This window comes from Melanostigma gelatinosum (assembly GCF_949748355.1).
Source record: "Melanostigma gelatinosum genome assembly, chromosome: 3".
Taxonomy (NCBI): domain Eukaryota; kingdom Metazoa; phylum Chordata; class Actinopteri; order Perciformes; family Zoarcidae; genus Melanostigma; species Melanostigma gelatinosum.
Genome location: NC_136636.1, coordinates 21379425 through 21402629, shown reverse-complemented (window position 1 = coordinate 21402629; position 23205 = coordinate 21379425). Strand labels below are relative to the sequence as shown.

Genomic DNA, 23205 nt, shown 5'->3' with positions numbered 1-23205 from the left:
TTCTCACGCATGGTTCACTGTGCAAGATGCCATTAAAAGGTGATGCTCAAAAGGTCCTAACATGACAATGTGCACCACAGTGTGGTTCAGACATGAGTTTATTTATTCAGGCATCAACTATCAGAAAGAAGTAGATGAATTGAAAAAGAGACCAACTTGTTAAGTGCAAACAGCAGTAGGACAAACGGTGATGAATTCCTGAGAAATTGAATCGTCCGCTACTTATTTTCTCACACAGAACTTCCATGTTAAGTGGCAGCTCTATTTAAAAAGCCACTGACGAGAGGAAGAGTCGAGATTTACTGAATCACGATTGTGGCCGAGCACCGATTGATTGACTGCAGCAAAATAACAGAACTGCTCTTTGAAAAGTTGATTAAAAGGATTCTTAGACAGAAGGTGCCAATGTTCTATTAAAAGCTCAGAATAGATACTTGCTATGCATCTTAATGTACGTGAATGTAGAAATCTTGGATGTCACTACAATCGGTTCTTCATTTTATGCAAGTCGTCTGAGCGAGATGTTCATGCTCATTTTTCCGCTCGGGGTCCAGACACTGCCGGAGGGCGCTCTCCTCTTCAGCAGGATCTATGACAAATGCAAAAAGACACAACACTTTAGTTTATGTCATGTCTGTCTGTTTTGCAATTATTACTGTTGCAGCTATAGCTAATAATGTATGACAAAGAATCACTTGAAGGCCATCTGTTTGAGTTTAACTGAGGTTATCGCTGTACTGACTGTCGGAATCCATGTTGATTTTCAGGGTTGCCAGTCTTGACACAATATCGTCCTCTCCTTCCGCGTCTTCAAAGTCAAATCCAGTGTAACCCTTCTCCCTCACACAATAGCTGATGAACCTGCAGATGAAAACAAAAAAAACACAAATTGTGCAGAAATGGATGAGGAGTCCTTGTAGTGCTAAAGCAGGGGTCTCAAACTCATTTTCACTCCGGGCCACATCAGCATCATGGTCGCCCACAAAGGGCCAGTTGTAAATGTAACTACTCGAAACATATTGTTAAATAACTCTCTACATTCACAGTTTAAAGTAGTCTTCAATGTACTCACAATACATTTCCATGTTAAATGTACACATATGGTACCAGTCAAAGAGCTGCTTCTAACTGTTTAAGTATCTCATAATTTTGACTTTCTATTTCATAATTTTGACTTTCTATCTCATCTTTTTGACTTTCTATCTCATAAATTTGACTTTCTATCTCATAACTTTGACTTTCTATCTCAGAATTATGACGATGGGGATATTTTATTATTATTCGTCTAACTTAAAAAAAAAAAATTTAAAGTTTTTTTTTTTTTTACTGGCGGATTCGCGGGCCACATAAAATGACGTAGCGGGCCGGATTTTTGAGACCCCTGTGCTAAAGAAAGAAAAATTAAATTTGGACATCTAAAACTCCATGGCAACTGGGTAAACTTCCTCTGCTGAGGAAAATGTGTGATAAGCTCCAGAACAGTTACTAAATAGACCTTGTGAGGAGATTGTTTAGTCAACTCCGAGTTTCCACAGCCAAGAATGCACTTTAAACCTCAATAATCACATTGTCCATACAAGGCTCTAAACTCGGTCTGTAAAACTGAAAGACTGTTGTATCGCGTCTGACAACTTGGCCGGCTTCGCCTTACTTCTCCCAGGTGGGGTCCTTGTTGAGGATCACGGGGTTCCCCACAACTATCAACAGGGACCTGGCTCTGGTCAGGGCCACGTTGAATCTCTGCAGCAGATGCGCACATATAAGAAGAGAAAGAGAGAAATATATTAAAGATCCTGCTGGTTTCATTATACGAAGAGAGGAACATCTAACACACCTTTTCGTTTGACAGGAATCCAATGTTGAAGTCTTTGTCCATCCTGACGTAGTTGACGCTGCTGCGGACTGTAGAGACCATGATGATCTTCCTCTCTTGACCCTGAAACTCCTCCACGGACCCCACCTGACAGCGTGGAGAGAAGCAGCCAAAGAACAAAATGTGATTTCAAATAATACAGTTGCGAATAAACACAATCCTTATTGATTTCCTTTTAACAGATGAACAACATCTTTTAATGTCCCTGAATTGATTCTGTGCAGAAGAGATGAGCATCCTTGTGTTTCTTTCACCTTATCGACAAAGATGTGTTCAGAGCAGCATTGCTAACCTTGAGCTCTTTGAGATCACTCCATCGCCTCAGAGCTGAGACAGACTTCAGGGCCTTTTGGATTTTCTCGACCTGTAAGAAAAGTAAGCTCGTTACCGATGACGAGGTCAGACCGTTTATCCACATCTCTAAAAACACAAATGAACGCCAGGCAGACTCACTTGTTTCCTGTAAGGGGCGATTATGCCAATGTCTTTTGCGGAGAGTTTGGGGAGACCCTTCTTTCCTTGTGTTTCCATCAGCTTGGTGAGGTAGTCGACCAGAACTTCAATCTCAGACACGTTGAAGAAAGAAGGACTGTTGGCCTCTCTCTCGTCTTTTCCCATCACCCCGTGGAAGATCAGGGGGAAACCCTGTAGTGATGAGAGCGTGAGCAGCTGGCAGCTATCCATGTTGTCCCCATGTGGTGTACATGCTATTTGGTGGTCTGTGTACTATATTTTCACTATGTCCTGTTTAGTTTTTGTTGTTTAATCTCTGCTCACTTTTGTTTCATGTTCGACTGTCCTCTTCAAATAGCCTTCCCTTTTATCCTACGGAGTTTTCTAGAATTTCATTTTTGTTCCACTTTGTTTCCAAATGAGACTCGTCTTTCAGTAATAAGATCTGATTTGTCGTAACGATTCTTGTGTCGTCTTCTGTGGCAGTCTAAGGCTGGTTTCTGTATATAATGTGGCCTATGACTCTAATAACAATTAAAGGTACAATTCAGCAAATTAATATTGCACTTCCATAAAGATTGGGGACTTTCAAGAGACAGGTTGGCAAATAAAATGGTCAAAATCAGTGAAGCAGAGGCTGAAATATCCAGACTTAAAGTCCCTCTAATGGGTCAACCTTTAAAACCCCTGGAAGTTTTAAAAAAAATGAATAAACTGAATATCCTTGCAGCCGCACCTTTTTGGGAAGGTGTTCCCAGTTGCAGTAGGTATCACGCTCCCACTGGTCAGCAAACACCTGCAGTTCGTTCTCATAGAAGAGCTCATTGGGGATTTCCAGAATGGCAGCATGAGACCTGAGTGAAGAAAAGAATGAAAAACAAGAACGCTGAAGAGCTCTAATTAACACTGTAAAAAGCAAGCTTGAGGTGAAAACTGGAAGACATACCTGTAGTTTCGCAGCAGTTTGGTGACAAAGCGGGTGTCAAAGTGCCCAGAGTCAGTGCTTTTCTGATATAAAGTGTTGTGTTTCATCAGTCTCTCAAGCAGAGAAAGCCCTGAAGAACATCATTGTCACATCATTACATTTAAACCATTGAATCATGTGGTTAGGAGACCAATAACTACTATCAGAATGTGCTATAGAACACATTAAGACAAGACAAGTCTCACCGAGTCCATACTGCAGTGCAAAAGGTGATCGAAGGATCGGTCCCAGCTGCTTGGGATCTCCTGCCAGCACCAGCTGACCCTTCTCTGCACTGAGCAGACCTGTAACAACAAAGTCCAACCGATCAGGAGCAAGATGCATCACGTTCACCACTGGACAAGCTCTCGCAAACTCGGAACGGATACATTCGGACCTTTAATCATAAGACCGCCTCGACTGAAACTGCGTAATGTGAAAGGACAGGCAGATGTGTTCGATCTAATGCAGATCTACTGCTAGTCTGCCGTTTGGAGTCTGGAAGCAGTGAAAAGCTTCTCTCGGACGTCTGGAGCATACAGAGCTATAAATGGTTGTCTTCTACATTCCTACTTCTGTCACCAGACGAATGAACTGTGCTGATGAACTGTGCTGTGTTGGCGGCGATAAAGAAAGCTGTGTGCTTTCAGAGAGGACAGGAGGAGTGAAACAGAAATCTGGATCCAGTTCTGAACAATAAACGAGGAGAAATCTGTTCAACTCTTCTTCTTCTCTGTTACAAGACCTTATTCTAAGCAAGTACACTCTTTCTTTACAGTGGAACAGAAATGATGATTCATTTCTAGTATCCCCAACAGAAAAAATCAGAATAGAAAGTCAGATTTGATCAATATTAGACCCACAGTAACTAAGATATCATCTCAGAAATCATGCCTTATGAATGGAAACACGATTTGTGTCCTGTATCAGTGTGTATGCATCTTAAAAATATGCCTCTGTTTTTAACTCTTTCATCAACGTTTCACCAAACCGAAAGACGTGCTGTAGTTTACTGATGAGTCAGATAATCAGCATTTACCTGCAATAGCAATGACACACTCTGGCTCCACTGCCTGGCCTCCTTCATCCAAAAAGATATGGGTAAAATGGCCGACTGGCATTCCTCCAGACACCAGCCTAAATACAGAAGCACACATTTTTATCATAATAAGAAGTGTAACAGGAAGTGTAACAGCTCAAACTAAAGGATGATGCCAAGGAGCCAACGAGTGCGGAATACTGACTGAATAATTACTGTCGATGGAAGCAACTTACCTGCCGGCTGTGACCATAGTTGAAACTATTATCTTGTATTTCATCAGACTTGTTTTCACTGGAAACACAAAAGCATCTTGTGTCTGGTTCCAGTTGCAATTTTTCTACAAGAGACAAAAGATGAGACAATGTGTTAGGGCTGGGCGGTATACCGGTTCAACCGGTATACCGGTTTTAATTTTTCATATATCGTCATACCGGTGCACAGCCAAAACAACTTCTGTTGCTCTTCAACAGGCAGCTTAATATATTGTTCGCCGCTGGGAGCGCTACGGTCAGAGCTAGTTGTCTTAAGTGTATTGAGGGAGAACCCTAGTCATGGTCATAACTTTAGAACAACAATTAACAACCCACAACTAACGCTCTTTAACAGGGCGAAACACCACGACACAACAGTTTGTGACACAAACAATTTGTAACAGAAAAGAGCGATGCAGGATGAACACAGAGTGAACAACAAAAGGTATTTAGGTCAGACACATATGCAACGCTGATTACCGTAATATGTGTGATATTTGTTATAAATGTATATTGGTACATGGAGGGCCTTAGGACCCAGGGGAATGTAGGTGACGGAAACAGGAAGTGACGGAACGGAAGACACGCTGCACAAACAGCTGTTCACCGCTCGCTGGCCGGTTATTTTCGGCGTTAATTAATGAATGCTTTCACGCGGAAAAGAAATACCGTGATATACCGTGAAACCGCCATAATCTTACAAAATACCGTGATATGTGTTTTTGGTCATACCACCCAGCCCTACAATGTGTAAGAAAAATATAGTTAATCTACACCTCAGATCAAACGTGACTTTTTCCATTCACCCTTAAATTAAAGCATTTAACTGTGAGATATCCGTCTATCTCAGTCTCTTCTATTACAGTTCTATATCTATGCTCCACACTGGAGTTTTGGTAAACAGGAAACACTTTTCAACAATGCCTTTGACTATATGCAGACACAATTCTGTTCTTTACTTGGATACTCGAGTCACATCTGAATCAACAAACATCAAGAATCATTACGATCAAACTGGTAAACTCTGATATTAATCTCCGCGATGAGGAAACCCATTGAAATGCGGGACTACTTGCTTTAGTTACTGTGTAAACTCTTTTTCAATTTGGGTTTTACTTTGAAAATCAAAATGTTACGGGTCCAACATACATCTTAGTTAATTCGATGATTTGTGTTATAGGATATCCAAAGCTCACATTTGTTTATGGACAATTCACCACCAATCAGAGCTGGTTTATGGCCAGTAAGCAGATTATCCTGTGGATGTAGAACAGTCAGCTGATGCTCACCAGCAGGTTCTTGGGGACGCTTCTTGGGTCTCGGCTGCTGGCGTAGACGCGGTAAATCTGAGCAGCATCCGTGTGAACCATCAGTCTCTCACAGAGGAGGTCACATGCACTGTTTGAAGGTGCACAGGTGAGGATGCGGGCTGACGGGTCTGCTCTGCTGACCTGTCGATATAAGCAAAGGAAAATGCATCACGTTTATTACCCACACATTATTTTGATGCTTTGCCGTTTCATGTGGCTGCCTCTTCGTTTAACGGTGAAAAGCTACCGACGAGTTTGAAAACATACTTTGTGATATTTTACTGAGATCAACAATCAAATCGGCTTCTACAAGATGTGTGGGTGTGGTTTGATCAGATTTGACTGACAGTGGCATCTCTACAGATTTCTGATTCCTATAATCAGATTGACACACACACTTTACGCTCCTCGCCCAAATAGGCGTTGTGGCTGGTGTGATCCCATCAAAAGATGGTTTTCATTGTCGATTAACCTGACAAATATTTTATCTATTAATTGTTTTGGTCTATAATACATCAGAAAACAGTAAAAGTTGGCCATCACAATAGCCCATAATCCAAAATGACATCATCAAGTGTGTTGCTTTGTCCCAGAAACTGTTTAACACCTTATTATTGCCCCGTTGCAATATAGTGAGAGGCTGTTCATTTTTGAAAATTCATTTTCAGCCTAGCAACGTCACACCTTGAACACTTAATACCTGATGCATAGCTTCAACCAGAGTGATCGTCTTTCCAGTTCCAGGAGGTCCAAACACGAGATGAGGGGCGGGCTTTGATGATCCGGCCACAATGCGCTGGACCGCAGCGTGTTGCTCCGGGTTGTTCTCCAGCTGCTGGTTGAACATCCTGGAGAGTAACAACACGAGAATGGATCTTTACACACTGGTGAAACACTTTTAACACTGAAAAACAGTCAACGTGTGGAGATGAAGACCTTATTTGTATCCATCTGTATGATGAGATGCTGAGTTTGTTACATTCAAGTCCAAGCAGTTAACAGAGCACTTTGTCTGGTACGTGTTCTCAGCCAACATAATCCTCAATATTCTGCCCAAATCAACTCAAGGCAAGTTTATGGCATTTAACCAAAGAACAGCCTGTTCTTCCGATATGGTGGATAAGTGCTCAGAGAGAGCTGAGCCGAAGGCTGTTGGGCACACGCGATCATCATACACTCTTATCACTAATGCCAGACAGTTTAATCTCCTTTGTACTACAAGTACACGAGATACAGACTTTAAGGTGGTTTAGTTGTGTGCGTTTGTAGATGATATGTTTTTGGTGTTCTGTATGCGTGAACTTTATGTGTATAGGCATCACACCTGAGTTTAGGCATGGAGAGATTAGCCACCGCTGCACCAGACGGAAACAGCACCTCTTCCAGCTGATGCTTTGCCGCCAAGTCCACCGCCCGATGCTGCAGCTTCAAGGAGTACCGGTTGATGGTAAACTCAACGTCAAACTTCATATTGCTGATAAAAATCTGCAACAACCTGAAGTGGGTGGAAAATGAGAGGAAGGTGCTTTAATCACCGGCTGAGATGTAGACCAGGTTTCGAACAGACAAGTATCCGTAGTCCAGCTCTTACCTCTTTGAGAAGCCCAGCTTCACACTATCCAGCTCCACTTTGTGAACATATCCGGTGTACACAGTGATCGGCTCGACCGTGTCTCCTGATTTGGACACCCTGAGACAATCTCCCCGTAGTACAGACGGACGATTCTCAGCAACACCAGGAACCTGTTGGAGAATAGCAGCTGTGGTTTCTGTTCATGCCAAACACTGAGCTTTCTTCAAATCAGCACGCTTTCAGAGGACAACGACATCAAAAGAAGCAGAGGTTATGTACAGCAGTAGATGTGTACTGTGAGGATTCATTTACTCGGAGTATGAGCAGTTTTTTGTTGCTTTGGTCTTGAGTCACGGTCTGATCGTGGAGGTCGTACTTCCGGACGTCCACCTCCATCTGGATCTCTTCCAGGTGTAGCAGGAGGTGAAATCGCTGAGCATACGTCTTCATCTTCAAGGAAGAGTTGAGGAGACCCCTGGGCATACATCACACACACACAAACAAACATCCGGAGTTAAGCCCAGAAAATACTAGATCAGCTGGAAATAATTAGGTCGGTTTCTCACTTTACTGAAGCCAGGTTCTGTCTAGCAACCGGAGAGAGGTACTTAGAGTCCTCCATCCTTTGTTTAGCCAGTTCCTTTTGGTAGTAAGGGTACTTATAGTCTCCTAATTTCACCGTCGTCTTTGGAGGGGCTCCAGACCTGCAGAGGATAAAACACAAACACATCATACATGACAAAAAATAAAATGTCTGTCACCCTTCTGGGTCCATTTGTTGATCAATTTCAATTACAACTGAAGAAAATTGCTTCAACCAGCTCCCAAATCCCAATATTTGTACTAAAATCTGTAAGAATGAATTTCCTGCTGCTGGTGAAACGATCTGTAATCATTCTATTTGGAGAGATTAAGACGATATGCTGCGTTTATCTGTTACACTCAGTACAACATCAATTCGTAAAGGTGCGCTCGGAATTCTGTGTTGAGCAACTTTAAACTATGGGACCAACGTGACTCTTCTTCTGTATTTCAAAGAGTCACCAACCAATTGAGCATTACACTCTTATCATTAACATTGTAGGACTCACAACGGACAGTTCAAAAGTATAAGAATCAAATGCGAGAAGCAGAGATAACATCTTTTGAATTCATTTTTGTTGATCAAAACTTGGCGCCCACAATGGAACTTGTGGAATTCTGGCGTGTTATGCTCGTAGCCTCAAGCTGAGATGACAAGCAGGCTACATGGGTTAAGTAAGCCCACTTCTTTCTAACTCCACAACCACACTTGTGTTTTCACTTTCAAACTCGTAGCGTTTAGACCCAAACAACGCTCCATTTAATAGATTCCATGCTGCCCCCTTGGTCCCAACAACGTGTCAAATCTGTAGTTTCCCTCTAACAACGGATAAAAGTGAGATTCTATTTTGAGTCTTGAACTGGTTTGCGATCCATGTTTTGTAACTTACCCCTGAGGAGGTACTCCCTCCACTATCACAGTGTTGACAGGCTTGTATGTGACCACCTGAAATGGTTTGTAAGGAGACACAGGCCCCAGCTCCACAGCCAGAGGGGTCCTGGCTACTGCTTCCATCTCCCTCACGATGCAAAAGGGCACGGATTCTGGCAGATCCGGGCAGAACTCAAAGTACATCGTGGCAGGGAAATATCCATAGTGGTTCAGCGTGTACCGAACCACAACCTCGTAGCTTTCTCCTGTGAGAGAAAGAAGGCGGCAGAGGAGGAGCTGTGAGCGTTAATTACCTCTCTTCAGTTGTTTTTAATTTGATGAAAACAGAGCAGCGGAGCGTTAAGCAGTCTCACCGGGACAGAGGAACAGCGGACAAGCCCGGTTCACTCTCCTCTCGTCCTCCAGGGTGAAACAGCGGATCTTGTGCAGAGCAGTGTAGAAGGTGAAGTGTACGCAGTTGGGGCCCGTGTTTAAAATGTGGAACTTGAGGATGAACACCTCCCTCAGACGATCCACAGTGAACTGAACCTTTGCACCGCTCGCCACGGGGTCTGAGGTGATCTCAATGCCCCCCTTGTCAGCGGTCAACTTTTTCCTGTAAGAGAGAGTGTCATGGTCAGGCTGCAGAGATTACAACTGTAACACCTGTGACTGTAACATGGGTGTAAAAATACTGCTGATTGCAACTTTCCCATCGTTCATTTCTGGCTGCGGAGCTATGTACGTTTGCCTGGCAGTCAGCCAGAGTTTGCATGTTCTCCACGAGTGCTCGTGGAGAACATGCAAACTCTGCACAGAAAAAAACACCCCCGCTTGCTGACTGCCAGGTTTGAACCCAGAAAGCGTTTTTGACAATGCCAACCACTGCACCACCATGCACATCCTTATCATAAACAACACCCGTGACAGGTTCTTAATAACGTTTATGGAGGACCACAGTCCAGGACAGGAGGGCACTTCAGCGGGTAATTAAAACTGCCCAGAACATCGACCGGACATCAGTGATATCGGGGACATGAGGGGCCTGCGCAGAGCCGACACTTTATTCCATTTTACTGCTTGTTTTATTTCATTCTATTTTAAGATATTTGAGTGTTAGTTATATTCTCTGTGTGTGGCAGGAGGGTGCTTCAACTGCATTTCATCGTGCAATCTTTTGTGATAATAAAGCTGAACCTTGAACCTTGACATTGACATTGAAATGCTGCAGCACTAGAACAAGCCGCTCACACACCTGTTGTCATGCAAGAATCTGATTTAATGTCAGTGCACATGGAAGAGCTGACAATAAAAATCGACTTTGCTTGAACCAACTTGTCAAAATGTCTCACTTGAGACATTTTTTAAACGGACGACACCGACCTGTCCACCTTCAACTTGTAGATGATTTCCGTAGCCAGCTTTTTCTTCGGGGTCAGCACAGGCTTCATCGGGGTTGATGGGCCAGAGGAGGGTGAAGGAGAGCCAGAGCCTGGAGTGTTTGGGGGCTGAGGGGCCCGGGGCCTCCTCCATTGGTCACAATACACTCGAGCCTACAGTGGTGATTTAAAAAGGGAAAAAAAACATGACGCTTCCTCATTTCTGTACTTTAGGTCCAGGCTTGTTCCCTCACAGCACAAGGGAAGGAACAGCGCATCCTACCCGAGGTTTGACATTTATGTAGATCTCCCCCTGTTTCATGTGGGCTTTGTTGCATCTCAGTAGAGCACGCAGGACACTGTGGAAGGTGGGGTCTTTTATTCCTTCTCTGTGGACACAAACACACAGAGAGGGAGTGGTATTATCCACAGACACACGGCGCAGTCAAACCACTGCATGCGACGCGCGTTAACGTTACCTGCCCTTAAATTCAGAGTTGTAGATGTTCCGAAGTTCTTTCTTGCTGGTGGTGGATATTCTGTCTCCCAGAAATTCAATGAAGTCCAGTCCGGATTCCAGCGAGTCTTTAAGCGACATGGTGGCGTGTCTCCTGGCTCAAATGAGGAAGTTCGCCGGCTGCCCAACTATCGCCGTCAATTTCCTCAAGTATCAAATGTAGCTGTTGCCGTGAATGCGCCGCACAATTCCACGTCACGTATTTTGCGCGTGTTGCGCAAGTTTTCATCATACGGAAGTTAAACTTTGCCGTTGATTTATTTGTCAGAACCCATTACACACATGTGGTCATAACACCGCCATTGACTTCCTATTATTATTATTTTGTTTTATTATTATATACAAATCCACTATTTTGAACGACGGCCTCGAAGGCTACCGGAAGGGAACGTCTGCAATTGTTTTATATACGGAAAGCGAAAACACCTCAGCGGCAGAACACAATACGGAGTTGAAACTAACAACTCCAGCGCAAAGTCTTGTGTCTTTATTTATCAAAGCTCAGCCGTTGAATTCCCCCACCAGACTATTCAGACGAGTATAACTCATCCTCAGACACGTTATTGCGGACACTCCCTGGGCTACATGTCAGCAGAGCAGAGCGTGTGGAGTCGTGTGAAATGGGCGTTTCCATCTGTTTCAAATGTATTATGATCATTAATACACATAGCTTTATTAAACGATTCATTACAGCTAATAATGGATAATGTTGACTGGAAAGCTTGGAAATGTCATGCCAAAAGATAAATAACGTAACGTTAATCTATTGATTTGTATTTATGTTATTTCACGGATTACTTTAGTAATAAGTGAGTTCTTTATAAATGTTTTTTATCCAAAAACCCAAATATTTTTAATTTGCATTATAATGGTGAAAAGCAGTACATTTTCACATAATGAAGTTTGGGACCAGAGAACACTCGGGTTTTTTGATTAATCAGAGTTAGAGCTGCAACTGACAATTACTTTAATTATTTTATCATCTAATATTTTCAATCAATCGTTTGGTCTATAATCATCAGACAAGATCAACATTGTTGCTGTATATAGGGATAGATGTTTATAATATGTCCTAGCTAAATGATGACACACAGAACCACTAGAATTATATTCTTCATCTTCATCATCATTTCCCTTTATGCCTCTTGGCATGTAGGGCAGCAACAAAAGTCTTCCACTCCTGTCTGTCCTGGGCGAGTCGCTGGATGGTGCCCCATGAGTGCTTTAGGCTCTGCATCTCCTTCTCCACAGTTCTTCTCCGTGTGTTTCTTGGTCGGCCTCTTTTTCTTTTCCCTTCTGGTGTCCAATGTAAGGCTGTACTTGTGATATCAGCAAGATCTTTTCTCAACACATGTCCCATCCATCCCCATCTTCTGCTCATTAGGATGGTCTCCATGCATTCTTGTTGGCATTTGTCATACAGTTCTTTATTTTAAATTGTGTTTGGCCAGAAAATGTGCAGTATTCGTCTTAAACTCTTGGTGTGGAAGGTTGATAGTCTGTTGAGGTTTCCTTGTGTCATTCTCCAGCATTCAGAACCGTACAATAGGGTGAATAAAACACTGCTCTGATACAATTTAAGTTTGGTCTTGATGGCGTACTGCTGTGACCTCCATATGTTATTCAGTACTTTGAAAGTGCTCCTTGCCTTATTGAGACGATTCTTGATGTCTTTATCTGTGCCCCCATCTTGTCTGACGGTGCTGCCCAAATATGTGAACTCGTCAGTTTTAGGGAGATCTGCTCTCTCCTTGACTCCGTCCTCATTCTTCATACTTAGTTATTGACATGTAACATGAAATGTAAATACTGTATATTCTTCATTATAATGCAAACCTCAATGAAATTTGAAACACACATCTAATTTTATTTCAATTAATACCGTCTTTTGCCTAAAAAGCAGTCAAATTTTGTCTTAAAAAAAATGAGAACATGACAGAGTGTAAAGTCAATAACTGCCTCAAATTCGCAGAACCCAGATGAAAACATCTGGTGTCCAGGTTCTCTAAAAGAAACTCCATACATGATGTAAAACACAAGCGATCACCATTGCTTGAAGATCATATTTTTATTTCGTGAATAATAAATGTACTTACAGTTTGTATAAAAAAATATAGCAAAAGCTAAAGGCAAACAGCTTTTAGGAGGACACCAATACTGTATCAGCTCAGGGCGGTATATACCGTAGGGATTATCACCAAAAATGTCTCTCAACAACAAGGAGAAGTGAAAGACCTTCAAGGAGGGAAGACAAAATATGGTCAGTGAATGGAAAGGGAAAAAAAATGAAGCTTTGGCTACAACCCTGAATCCAGAGGGATACATATGTCTAAACAGATGAGATCTTCAGATGTATAATTTGGTGCCTTAAAGTGCCGCTCAGTTAACATATCAAATTGCATACAGTATTTGCCCTCTGTTAATAAGAAACTATAGGAGGTATTGGAAGCTCTTGAAGAATATCAGTTATGTTATATAGTGTAAATTAGTTGCTACATGAAATTCAAGGGGTTTTGGGAGAATGTGTCCGTTTTGGAGCACTGAGGCATCAGAAACTGAGTGTGTTTAACGCGTGACTGAGAATTTGAATCGCAGGTAAACAACCAAACGTTCACAGTGTTACTAAAGGCATTAATTGTTTGTTTTTTAAAAAAAGTTATAGGTTTGCGAGAGCGAGAGTAACATCACTCAACGTCTTTGTAAAATGAAGGCATCTCCTCGTAGTGCATAACGGAAGCTGTCATTCTCTGTTAAACCCCATCGAACAAATGTCCGTTTCATCAGGACATACAGTACGTTACGTTGAGTCACGCGTGTCTGCGCGAGCATCGGCTTCTCCCCCGTAACCCAATCAGCCTCTTTGTCCTCTAAGCATTCTGCATCTCTTTGCCAATCTTGTAGCTGAGGATCTTGTTCCAGTCGATCTTGGTGCGGGTGACTGGGAGCTGTCTGCGTAAGGCTTTGAACGTGGTGTCCGACATGGTCTGATAGTTCTCACTGATGGCCACCTGAAGGACGATCAAAGACGAGCACGTCAGGCATGAGTAACGTTTGACTTTTGTGGCAGTGTCTGTAAATGTGTGAGCAGTATTCTGGATCTGGTTTGCACGCATGTGTTGTGTCTTGTATACATGTATGGCACAATAATGAAAAACGTTTCATTGACATACAGGGGGGGGGGGGGGGGCAACTCTTGTTTTTCTTAACTCACACATACCTGGTATTCATTCTCTGCATCCTCAATTATTTTCACAAGCTCTTTTGCAGTCTGGCTCTCACTCTGCCAGAACATACATGTGTGGGTTAATTAAACAACTCAAACACACATCAACATAAATCAAATGTAAAAATACTCAAATAATTCCATTCAATGATTTTCTACTTGATTCTGGATAATCAATACTTACCTTTGTCTGACCATGGTGAAATAAGAACCTTCAGCTTACATATAGATTAATATGTTAACATACTTACAGACACAGTCAGCGATTCCTGTACGTCTTTATGGCTGACCAGTTGCACATTTCCATCCTCGTAATAATGTACCTGGACATGAAGAAAGAGGAGACGCAAACAACAGTGAAACAACAACAGCGTGACAGCGGAGTTCAAACTACCGTGTTAATGACTCAACATACCTGTATTTTCAAGACTCCGACCACTTGTGCTGTAGATTGCGAGACGCTGAACTTCCATTCAGACCGGCAGCAACCGTTCCTGGAAACAGAAAAAGTAAAAGAGTACACTTGAAAACTGCCTCCACCCTGAAGCAACAGAATTGTCTTAGTGAATTTGATTAAGGAGTTTAAAATGAGATCATTGTCCTCTATCAAATTACCAGAAGTTTTTAGGCTCGAATTGATGGCCCTGGATACAAGCGATGATGGTCTGCTGGCCATCAATTGTTTTCCCATAAACCTGAAGCAGATCAAAAACACGATGGGCGGGTGATTCATTGCGAGTATTGCTGCCTGTGGCCGTGCAGACTAGGAGAGCCTTCTTACGGTGCAAACTCCACTGGGGTAGTGCTCCTTGACGTAGGCCCTCAGGGCAGAATCGCAGGCGTCTCTCCAAGACTTGAGAGCTGACCCGCCGTCGTGGGGCTGCGGGTCGCTGGCTTCCTTTCTCAGGTGGTCAAACTTGAAGGAGATCTTGTTGTGAGGGTCAAAGAAGCGACCGTTCCCCAGGTCTCCATGCTCCGTTATCAGGACCTTCAGGGGACAGAGAAACCTGCCTGTTACTCAGGAATGGTCTTTATGACATAGAGTAATGATATTGACATTTTAGTGGGTTCAATGAGATAAAGCAATTCATTTTTTTTAAAGAAAAAGCTTACCTGATCTTCATATCCATCAATCTTGGCAAGAATGAACTGATCCATGTTGTACTGGGCGAAGGCGCTATATCAGAAAAATAACACAACCACGATTTGCACTTACATCCAGAATATCATTTTTTTTTACGACATATCACAAAAAAAGAAAATGATGAGCTTACTGAGCCGCGCCCTCTCTGAGAAGGTTATCATTGTTGAGCAGTATTCGCACATCTGAAAAAGAGAAGAAGAGCATTAACAAATTGTTTCCATCCACATTAAAACGCAAGTAGTCCTAAAGACGTTACTCACAAACAGTGCTCACCATTGAAGACTTCATTGAACTCCCCCGGGGGAGAGTGCATCACAAAATTAGCTGCAATACGGACCTAGAAGTGAATAAAATATCTTGTCATAAAACTTAAAAGAGGAAACACATTATCACGATATACAGTGTGTATAACTCATCGGTTCAGTTCCCCTCTTGCTCAAGTAAACTGTGGTAGAGCAGAAAAACAACAGTCTCCTCTCTTGCCAAAGCTGATGTATGTTTTTTGGGGAAATCCAGCTAATTTATTCTCCTTTGAGATATAGTAGGTGGTGTACAGGAGAAATGGGGAAAAACTTGCAAATAGCCACTAGAGCGAAGCAGAGAGCAGTCTCTGCTATCTTCCTTGGCCACCGGGTTGTTAGCTCTATTTTGGCCACTCCTTAGATGGCAAACAGGGTATGTCGCCCAAGGGCTTTTCTTAGCAGCCAGAATGCAAGTGTAAGCATTTGGTGTCAAAGCCGCAGGGTGAAGACATTGGTACTCGTGCTCTTAAATGGTACTACATAGTAAGGACTGTGTAGTTACAGAGAAGTCTTCGTAACCCTTCATTGGTTTTTTCCTTCACTCATTTGTGACATCCTAATGTCACTGCCACATTACAGTGAGGCCGTGCCGGTGATGCCGTCTGTCAAGCAGACAGTGTCATGTATTTGCCTGCAGGCTGCTGCTGGCATTGACCTACAATGGGCTGTCCGGCTGAAAGGGCACAACAATGAGCAGCCTAATGTGACCATGCTCCAGAAAAAGTTACTCCATTCAGAGCCCAGGAATCCATTCAGAGCCCAGGGCTCAGACTCTCCGCCATGCAGCTCAACGATGTGAGCTCATGTCTGATAGAGATACTAGCAGAGGCAAATAGCCAATAAAAGGGTAAAATAGGGGCATTTCAATCCTTTCATTACACTGACTTGTTTACATATATTTTAAAGGTGCATTGCAGTAATGCTTGACGGTGTTAAGCTCCTGTCACACCATCAGCTTTAGGAATGCAAAGCATTACTTTACAACATGTCGCAGCATGAGGCAGGGGGAGCAACACCAAGCCCCAACAACACTGCGTTAAGATGAGTCCGGTGCTAAATGTTGCAGGCATACAAGCGAAACACTAAATACCTGCACACTCGTGTAACATGAGCGACTAACTTCAACTTGTGATACAGACGAGTATAAGCAGCCACATTGAGCTGTAGTAAACTGGGTGTGGGTGGTGTTACAGTGCCGAGGCACTGCCATTATCCTCACTGTAAATGCAGGAAGTACATCTACTTCCTTCCATTTAGCATCAACGTTAGCTCATCATTTCCAACTATTCCAAACTCGTTAAATCAGACATCAAGCTCAGCCGCGCACATATGTCATGTTTAATCAACAAAGGGGCGGACTCACATACATTAGCTAACTTATACTATGTGTTTGTGCACAGGAACACCATGCAAGTAACAGTTACAATAACTGTCAGATACACTGCCTTAGTTTTTAGCCTCGCTAGCTCCACCAACAAACACCTAATACGGTCCGTTTGGCAATCCATGCTGCACGGTAAGTGTTTCATAAAGCAATGTTATTGTTCACGGCACATGTTGAGGGGAATATAATAATCACAGTATGAATTTATGAAGTAATACCTTCTCTTCATCGCTGAGCTCTTCGAAATCTGCCATCTTGGCTCAATGAAGCGTTGACAAAGCGACTGTCGATGTTGCCAGGTATGCGTGACTCCTCCCCGCACGAACACGACTCAACCCGGAAGCCTGGCTGTGGTGGCGGAGCTCACTGTCCATGCTGAATGTTCAATGTTCAATACATACGTTTACTGAAATATAAACAACGTAGATCAATACATGTTCGAATGAACGACAAAAAAAAATCTCCGATATGTTTTTAAATGACTGAATTGTCAACTAAAATCAATGTGTTACATAATTATATAATATATTATTTTTTAAGTGAAGCTCACAATTAATGTGTATTTATATTATTTATCTAAATAAGTGTATGTTGGGTTAAGGTACCAAATATTACTTGCACATACAAACTGAAGCTGATAAAATCCCAATTTGGCAACTACGACGCGTTCATGATATGTGGGATGGATGGGACAGACGACCGGTATCGATGTTTGTTTGGTTTTACGACACACACTGTTTTGATATAAATAGCTTATTCGGTAACTTTTAGAAATATGCTATTTATGTAGTTGTTATTACGTCTTGGATATTGCAAAACAAGCTATTTAGACTATAGGCATCCGAATTACGATAATTCCAATATGACTTGAAAGCGGCATTAGCCCAGCCCATGGAGAAGTTATACGTCACGTGATTTAGTTCAATCTAAGTCAGTCTACTGATGTGTTGGGATGGTTTTAACAGTATCTTCTTATACACAGTATAAATTTGCTGACGCAAATGTTCACCCTTTTCCTTTTGTATTTGATAACAAATCTATTGAATCTATACAATCATGTATTAAAGGTAATATTGCCAAAAATAGTCTAGTCATCTTTACATCAGGTCGCTCGCTCCATAACGTTAGACATCAACTGACGACAACAGCAACTCCTTTCTACACGGACAAATATATAATTTACCTCAATAAACGTTGTCGGATTTATTGATTTCATAAAGAGATACAAAAACGTACATTTAGAAAACATATACAACAGGCACATTGAACTGCAATAACAACAGAATGTTAAGGCCCATGCTTTAGAGTCGCTAATCCTCTGAAAACTTAATTTATTGACGTTATCTTTCCTACAATAAGTGCCATGTGGCTGGGACGTTGGAGTCAATGTGCTGGTCAAGAAACATGTGACCAGATGCAGGAAATGTCAGTGAAGAATGTAACGTGCCAGTCAGAGACATATGTTCACATTTATCTAATTTCTCTGTGTAGTCGTCCACAGTGTCTATGCCAACATTCTCTGTTCGGTCAGTACCAGACCGATTGTCCTCAAGACTGACATCTTTTTTAATCGGATCTGCATGCACATCCGTTTCGTGAGGGGGTGTTTTGTTCATCCTGAATATCAGAATCTGTGATGTCACTTTTGTGATTATCAGGTAACTGACTGAGCGTGTGGTAGTCAGTGTCAAAGTCTTTCCCATCTCTTTGAGTCTGGTGAGTTTGTAAAGTGTCATTGGAGCTGCTTGAGTCTGAGATCTGCTCCTTGGCTTTAAGGACTTGGTGAAAATACTGTGACTGTAAGACTGACTGTCGATGGTTTCTGTCTCAGACCCAAAGGTGTCCACAAGAGGGCCACCTGCATCAATATTATTGTGATTATCTCCAATATTTGTGTCTGTACATCCATCCTGTGTCTCTGTGAATTATACCAGTTCTTGGGAGCAAACTTATCTTCACGTTTTCCATTTTCAGGTGAAATGAAAATGCAGTTTGTCTTCAGCAAACTTTCCGTACGCTCCATATCAGCACCAGAGTCCTCGTCCTTCTTTTGGCCCGGCTCCGTGACTGCATCCTTCATGTTCTCCTCTTCAACAGCAGCACCTTCCTCTCCACCCAGAACTCTCTTCAGACTCTGGGCTCTGTCTCTGTATTCTCGGCACAACTGAGCATCGGCCATGTGGTTGCCGTGGATCTCGGCCAGCTTCATGTAAGGCAAGACAAGGCAAGTTTATTTGTATAGCACATTTCAACAACAAGGTAATTCAAAGTGCTTCACATGAAACCATTAAAAGCATAAAGGCAAAAGTAAAGGAGATTTAAAACATACATTGAAACAATAATCGATGTCTCCCTGAGACATTGCGCTGCACGCAATCAACCATACACTGCCGCAATTCTGCAATTACTCGCACACAAACCACGTCTGGAAAAGATCTCTGCCGATCTGCGTTTTATAGTGTACGCCTTGCACGAACTCTGTCCTGGAGGAAATGGCGACATATTGTGCAGTCCTTTTAAAACCATTAAAAGCATCAAAACATAAGGCAAAAGAAAAGGAGATTTAACAGCAATTAAGAACAGTGTAAGAAATAAAATACAGCAGTAAAATGCAGAAATGCAGGAAATTGATTAATATATTAATTGAATGTGGTTCAATTAAAGGCAGCAGCAAACAGAAAAGTCTTCAATCTTGATTTAAATGAGCTGAGGGTCTCAGCAGACCTGCAGCTTTCTGGGACTTTGTTCCAGATATGTGGAGCAGAAAAACTGAACGCTGCTTCTCCATGTTTAGTTCTGACTCTGGGAACAGAAAGTAGACCGGTCCCAGACGACCTGAGGGGTCGGGATGGTTCATAAGGTAGCAGCAGATCAGAGATGTATTTTGGCCCTAAACCATTCAGTGCTTTGTAAACCAACAGCAGGATTTTAAAGTCAATTATTGTACACCACATACAGAGCCTCTGGGTTAGCTTGGTCCTCCAGGGCCTCTGCCAGAGCCAAATGGAAGTAGCCCACCGCGTCAAAAGAATCCTGTGGAGAGTGCACAGAGCAGAGGTCTCCTTTTAATTCAATATATCATCTTTTAATCTTATTTGTAGGCTGGATTTTGATTGGTACCATATTCTGTGAAAAGGATAACAGATAAAGGTAAAGGCAACTGTTGCTCTGCCAAAATGTAAAGCCTCTTCTATTAAGACACTGGCTGGCTACACATTCACTTGTAGCCAGAGGAAACGTTTGTGTTATTATTGTGATAAAACAATTGCCTAACTTTGAGGAATGACATCAGTTTTTGACAGGTAAATTCATGATTTCCTTAAAAAGTTAAAAAAATGAAAATAAAAGTGTATATGTTTTGTTGCGTTGAGAAAATGTATCCAGTCATTCGTTTGTTTTTCACATGTCATTTTACGCCACATTGTTAGAGTAAACCTGTTAGGTTTAGGCAAAAAAAAACATGTATGGTCCGGAAAAACTTCACCATTGGACTGAAAATAAGGTTGTAAAATAAGTATAAACGTAAACAAGTTTACAGAAGTACGGAAAACACGTCACAAACATCTCTTACGAAGCTCAAAATTACTCCGAATTAATTAATAATTCATATAATATGTATTAATTATATTTATTTCAGAAACATAATGTATATATTCTGCTTGCTCATGCAAATGCAAACACAGAAATATAGTCCGCTTGTGTACCTTCAGTTTGTGAAGTTTAAGTTAAGTTAAGTTAAGTTATGTTGAATTAAGTTAAGTTAAAGTAATCTTCTTCACAGCTGAAGAATCATATAGATAGATAGATATATAGATAGATAGGTACTTTAGGGGGAAATTTGTATGTTACAGCAGCAAGACACACCAAAAAGCAAAGTAACAGAGTAACCAAAATATTAAGTATTAAAAAATGCAAAATATATACAATGGAATAACAGAGTATGACAAATTAAATATCAGAATATAGAATATATAAGATAAAACAAAAATGCACAGTATATACAATGAAATAGAATCGTGTTAAATTATCTGCCGAGGAGAAAAACAGTGAAAAACAGGAGTGCAAATATTAAAAATCAACCCCAGCAAACAACAGTGTAGCAGTGTGTAGTTATATGGAGAATGATCTGGCCAGAGCTGTTTTATTTAAAGTCTTATTGCAGTGGGCAGGAATGTTCTCCTGTATCTTTCCTTGTGACAGCGGAGCTGGATCAGTCTGTTGGAGAAAGTGCTCCTCTGTCCCTGCAGGAGGTGGTGGAGAGGGTGGTCCGGGTTATCCAATATGGATGATAGTTTCTTCAGTGTCCTCCTCTCCACCACCTCTTCCAGATTGTCTTGTTTGCAGCCAATGATGGAGCCGGCCTTCTTAACTAGTTTGTTAAGTCTGTTGGTGTCTCCGGCTCCAATGCTGCTCCCCCAGCAGACTACAGAAGTACAGTGCACTGACCACAACAGACTGGTAGAACATCTCCAACATCTTGCTGCACACGTTGAAGGATTGAAGTTTCCTCAAGAAGAAGAGTCGACTCATCCCCTTCTTGTACACAGCGTTGATGTTGGTCTTCCAGTTCAGTCTGCTGTCGATGGAGACACCCAGGTACTTGTACTCCTCCACCATGTCCACATCCTCTCCCAGAACTCTCAGCGGTTGTGGAGCCGTCGTCTTCCTCCTGAAGTCGACCACCATCTCTCTGGTCTTGGCCACGTTCAGACGCAGGTGATTTCTACCGGCCCACTCCACAAAGTATTCCACTACTGCCCTGTACTCCTCCTCCCGTCCGTCCCTTACACACCCGACCACTGCAGAGTCATCAGAGAACTTCTGCAGATGGCATGACACCGAGTTGTACTGGAAGTCAGTGGTGTACAAGGTGAACAGGAAGGGAGACAGAACAGTTCCCTGTGGGGCTCCAATATCACTGACCAGCCCATCAGACAGCACACGGCCCAGTCGGACAAACTGTGGTCTGCCCGTGAGGTAGTCAGTGATCCAGGAGACGGTGGATGCGTTCACCCCCACCATCCGCAGCTTCTCACTCAGCAGCACTGGATGGATGGTGTTGAATGCACTGGAGAAATCAAAGAAAGTGATTCTCACAGAGCCACCGGATCCATCCAGGTGCGACTGAGCTCGTTGCAGCAGGTAGATGATGACGTCGTCCACCCCCACATGAGGCTGGTATGCAAATTGCAGAGGGTCCAGTGAGGATTTCACCTGCGGTCGAAGGTGGGCCAAGACCAGCCTCTCCAGCACCTTCATCACATGAGATGTGAGGGCAACTGGTCGGTAGTCGTTGAGGCCAGATGGTGTCGTCTTCTTCGGTACAGGAACCAGGCACGACGTCTTCCACAGCACCGGGACTTCCTCCTGCTTCAGGCTCAGGTTGAAGAGGTGTTGCAGGACAACAGACAGCTGGCTGGCGCAGGTCTTCAGGACCCAGGGGCTGATGCCATCAGGTCCCGCAGCCTTGCCTTGGTGGAGTCTCTCCAGCTGTCTCCGAACCTGGCCAGTCGTCACAGAGAGAGGGGGGGGGGGGGGGGGTCATAGTCTCGGTGGTGGCAGAGCCCTTAGAGGTGGAGGGCATGCAGCTCACCATACATATATATATACATATATATATATACACATATATATATATATATATGTATATATACACATATATATATATATATATATATATATATATATATATATATATATATATATATATATATATATATATATAGAGAGAGAGAGAGAGATGAAGTAAAGTAAAACGGTGGGGTGTGATCTTTACATGCCTTACTAGCCGTGCAAGCCATCTTGAGGTGGCTAGTTTGGAAACTCCTGCATCAATGCAATACGCAGATTTCTATGTCGCACCGGTACCGTAAAAACCATCAGATCAGATCAAGGTACACATTTTGTTGGTGCACAAAAGGAGCTAGAATGCTCATTAGAGAACTAAATCATGACAAAATCCAAAGACATCTACTCCAAGAAGGAATATAGTTGTTATTCAACCCGGCAGCAGGTGCTCACCACGGAGGCATATGGGAGACTAATTAAGTCACGAAAGAAAATTCTGTGCCCTGTGGTAAAAGAACAAGTTCTGGATGATGAGGCCTTGTGAGGTGGAAGCTATAATGAATGATAGACCCCTCACAACAATAACAAATTACTTGAATGATGTGGAACCTTTAACACCTAATAATTTGCTACTTAAAACCAACCCTGTCATGCCTTCTGGAACGTTCAAGAAAGAGGACCTGTACTCTAGAAGGAGATGGAGACAGGTACAATATCTGGCTGACCTTTTCTGATCACAGACTGAAATACGACTGTGCATTTCCGTTTT

At 42.5% G+C, this 23205-nt stretch overlaps 2 protein-coding genes across 2 annotated transcripts; both read right to left on the bottom strand.

The window, feature by feature from the left end:
* Positions 1 to 103: 103 nt before the first annotated feature.
* Positions 104 to 10955, bottom strand: mov10a (Mov10 RNA helicase a). Its single transcript, XM_079265962.1, has 22 exons — positions 10778 to 10955; positions 10582 to 10687; positions 10303 to 10472; positions 9294 to 9535; positions 8939 to 9185; positions 8033 to 8170; positions 7779 to 7941; positions 7485 to 7636; positions 7218 to 7388; positions 6594 to 6741; positions 5873 to 6034; positions 4566 to 4669; positions 4330 to 4427; positions 3497 to 3595; positions 3273 to 3381; positions 3063 to 3180; positions 2327 to 2518; positions 2166 to 2237; positions 1835 to 1960; positions 1652 to 1740; positions 743 to 861; positions 104 to 589 (listed from the first exon to the last, which is right to left on the bottom strand). Exons 1-22 carry the CDS (start codon positions 10894 to 10896, stop codon positions 495 to 497), a joined length of 3039 nt encoding a protein of 1012 aa, XP_079122088.1. The 5' UTR covers positions 10897 to 10955; the 3' UTR covers positions 104 to 494.
* Positions 10956 to 12864: 1909 nt separating this feature from the next.
* On the bottom strand, positions 12865 to 17158 carry LOC306775743 (F-actin-capping protein subunit alpha-1). The gene is made up of 10 exons (XM_079266232.1): positions 17087 to 17158; positions 15456 to 15519; positions 15313 to 15364; positions 15152 to 15215; positions 14820 to 15026; positions 14654 to 14733; positions 14454 to 14532; positions 14290 to 14361; positions 14033 to 14095; positions 12865 to 13823 (listed from the first exon to the last, which is right to left on the bottom strand). The coding sequence occupies exons 1-10, from the start codon at positions 17120 to 17122 to the stop codon at positions 13683 to 13685; spliced, it is 858 nt and encodes a 285-aa protein (XP_079122358.1). The 5' UTR covers positions 17123 to 17158; the 3' UTR covers positions 12865 to 13682.
* Positions 17159 to 23205: the final 6047 nt, after the last annotated feature.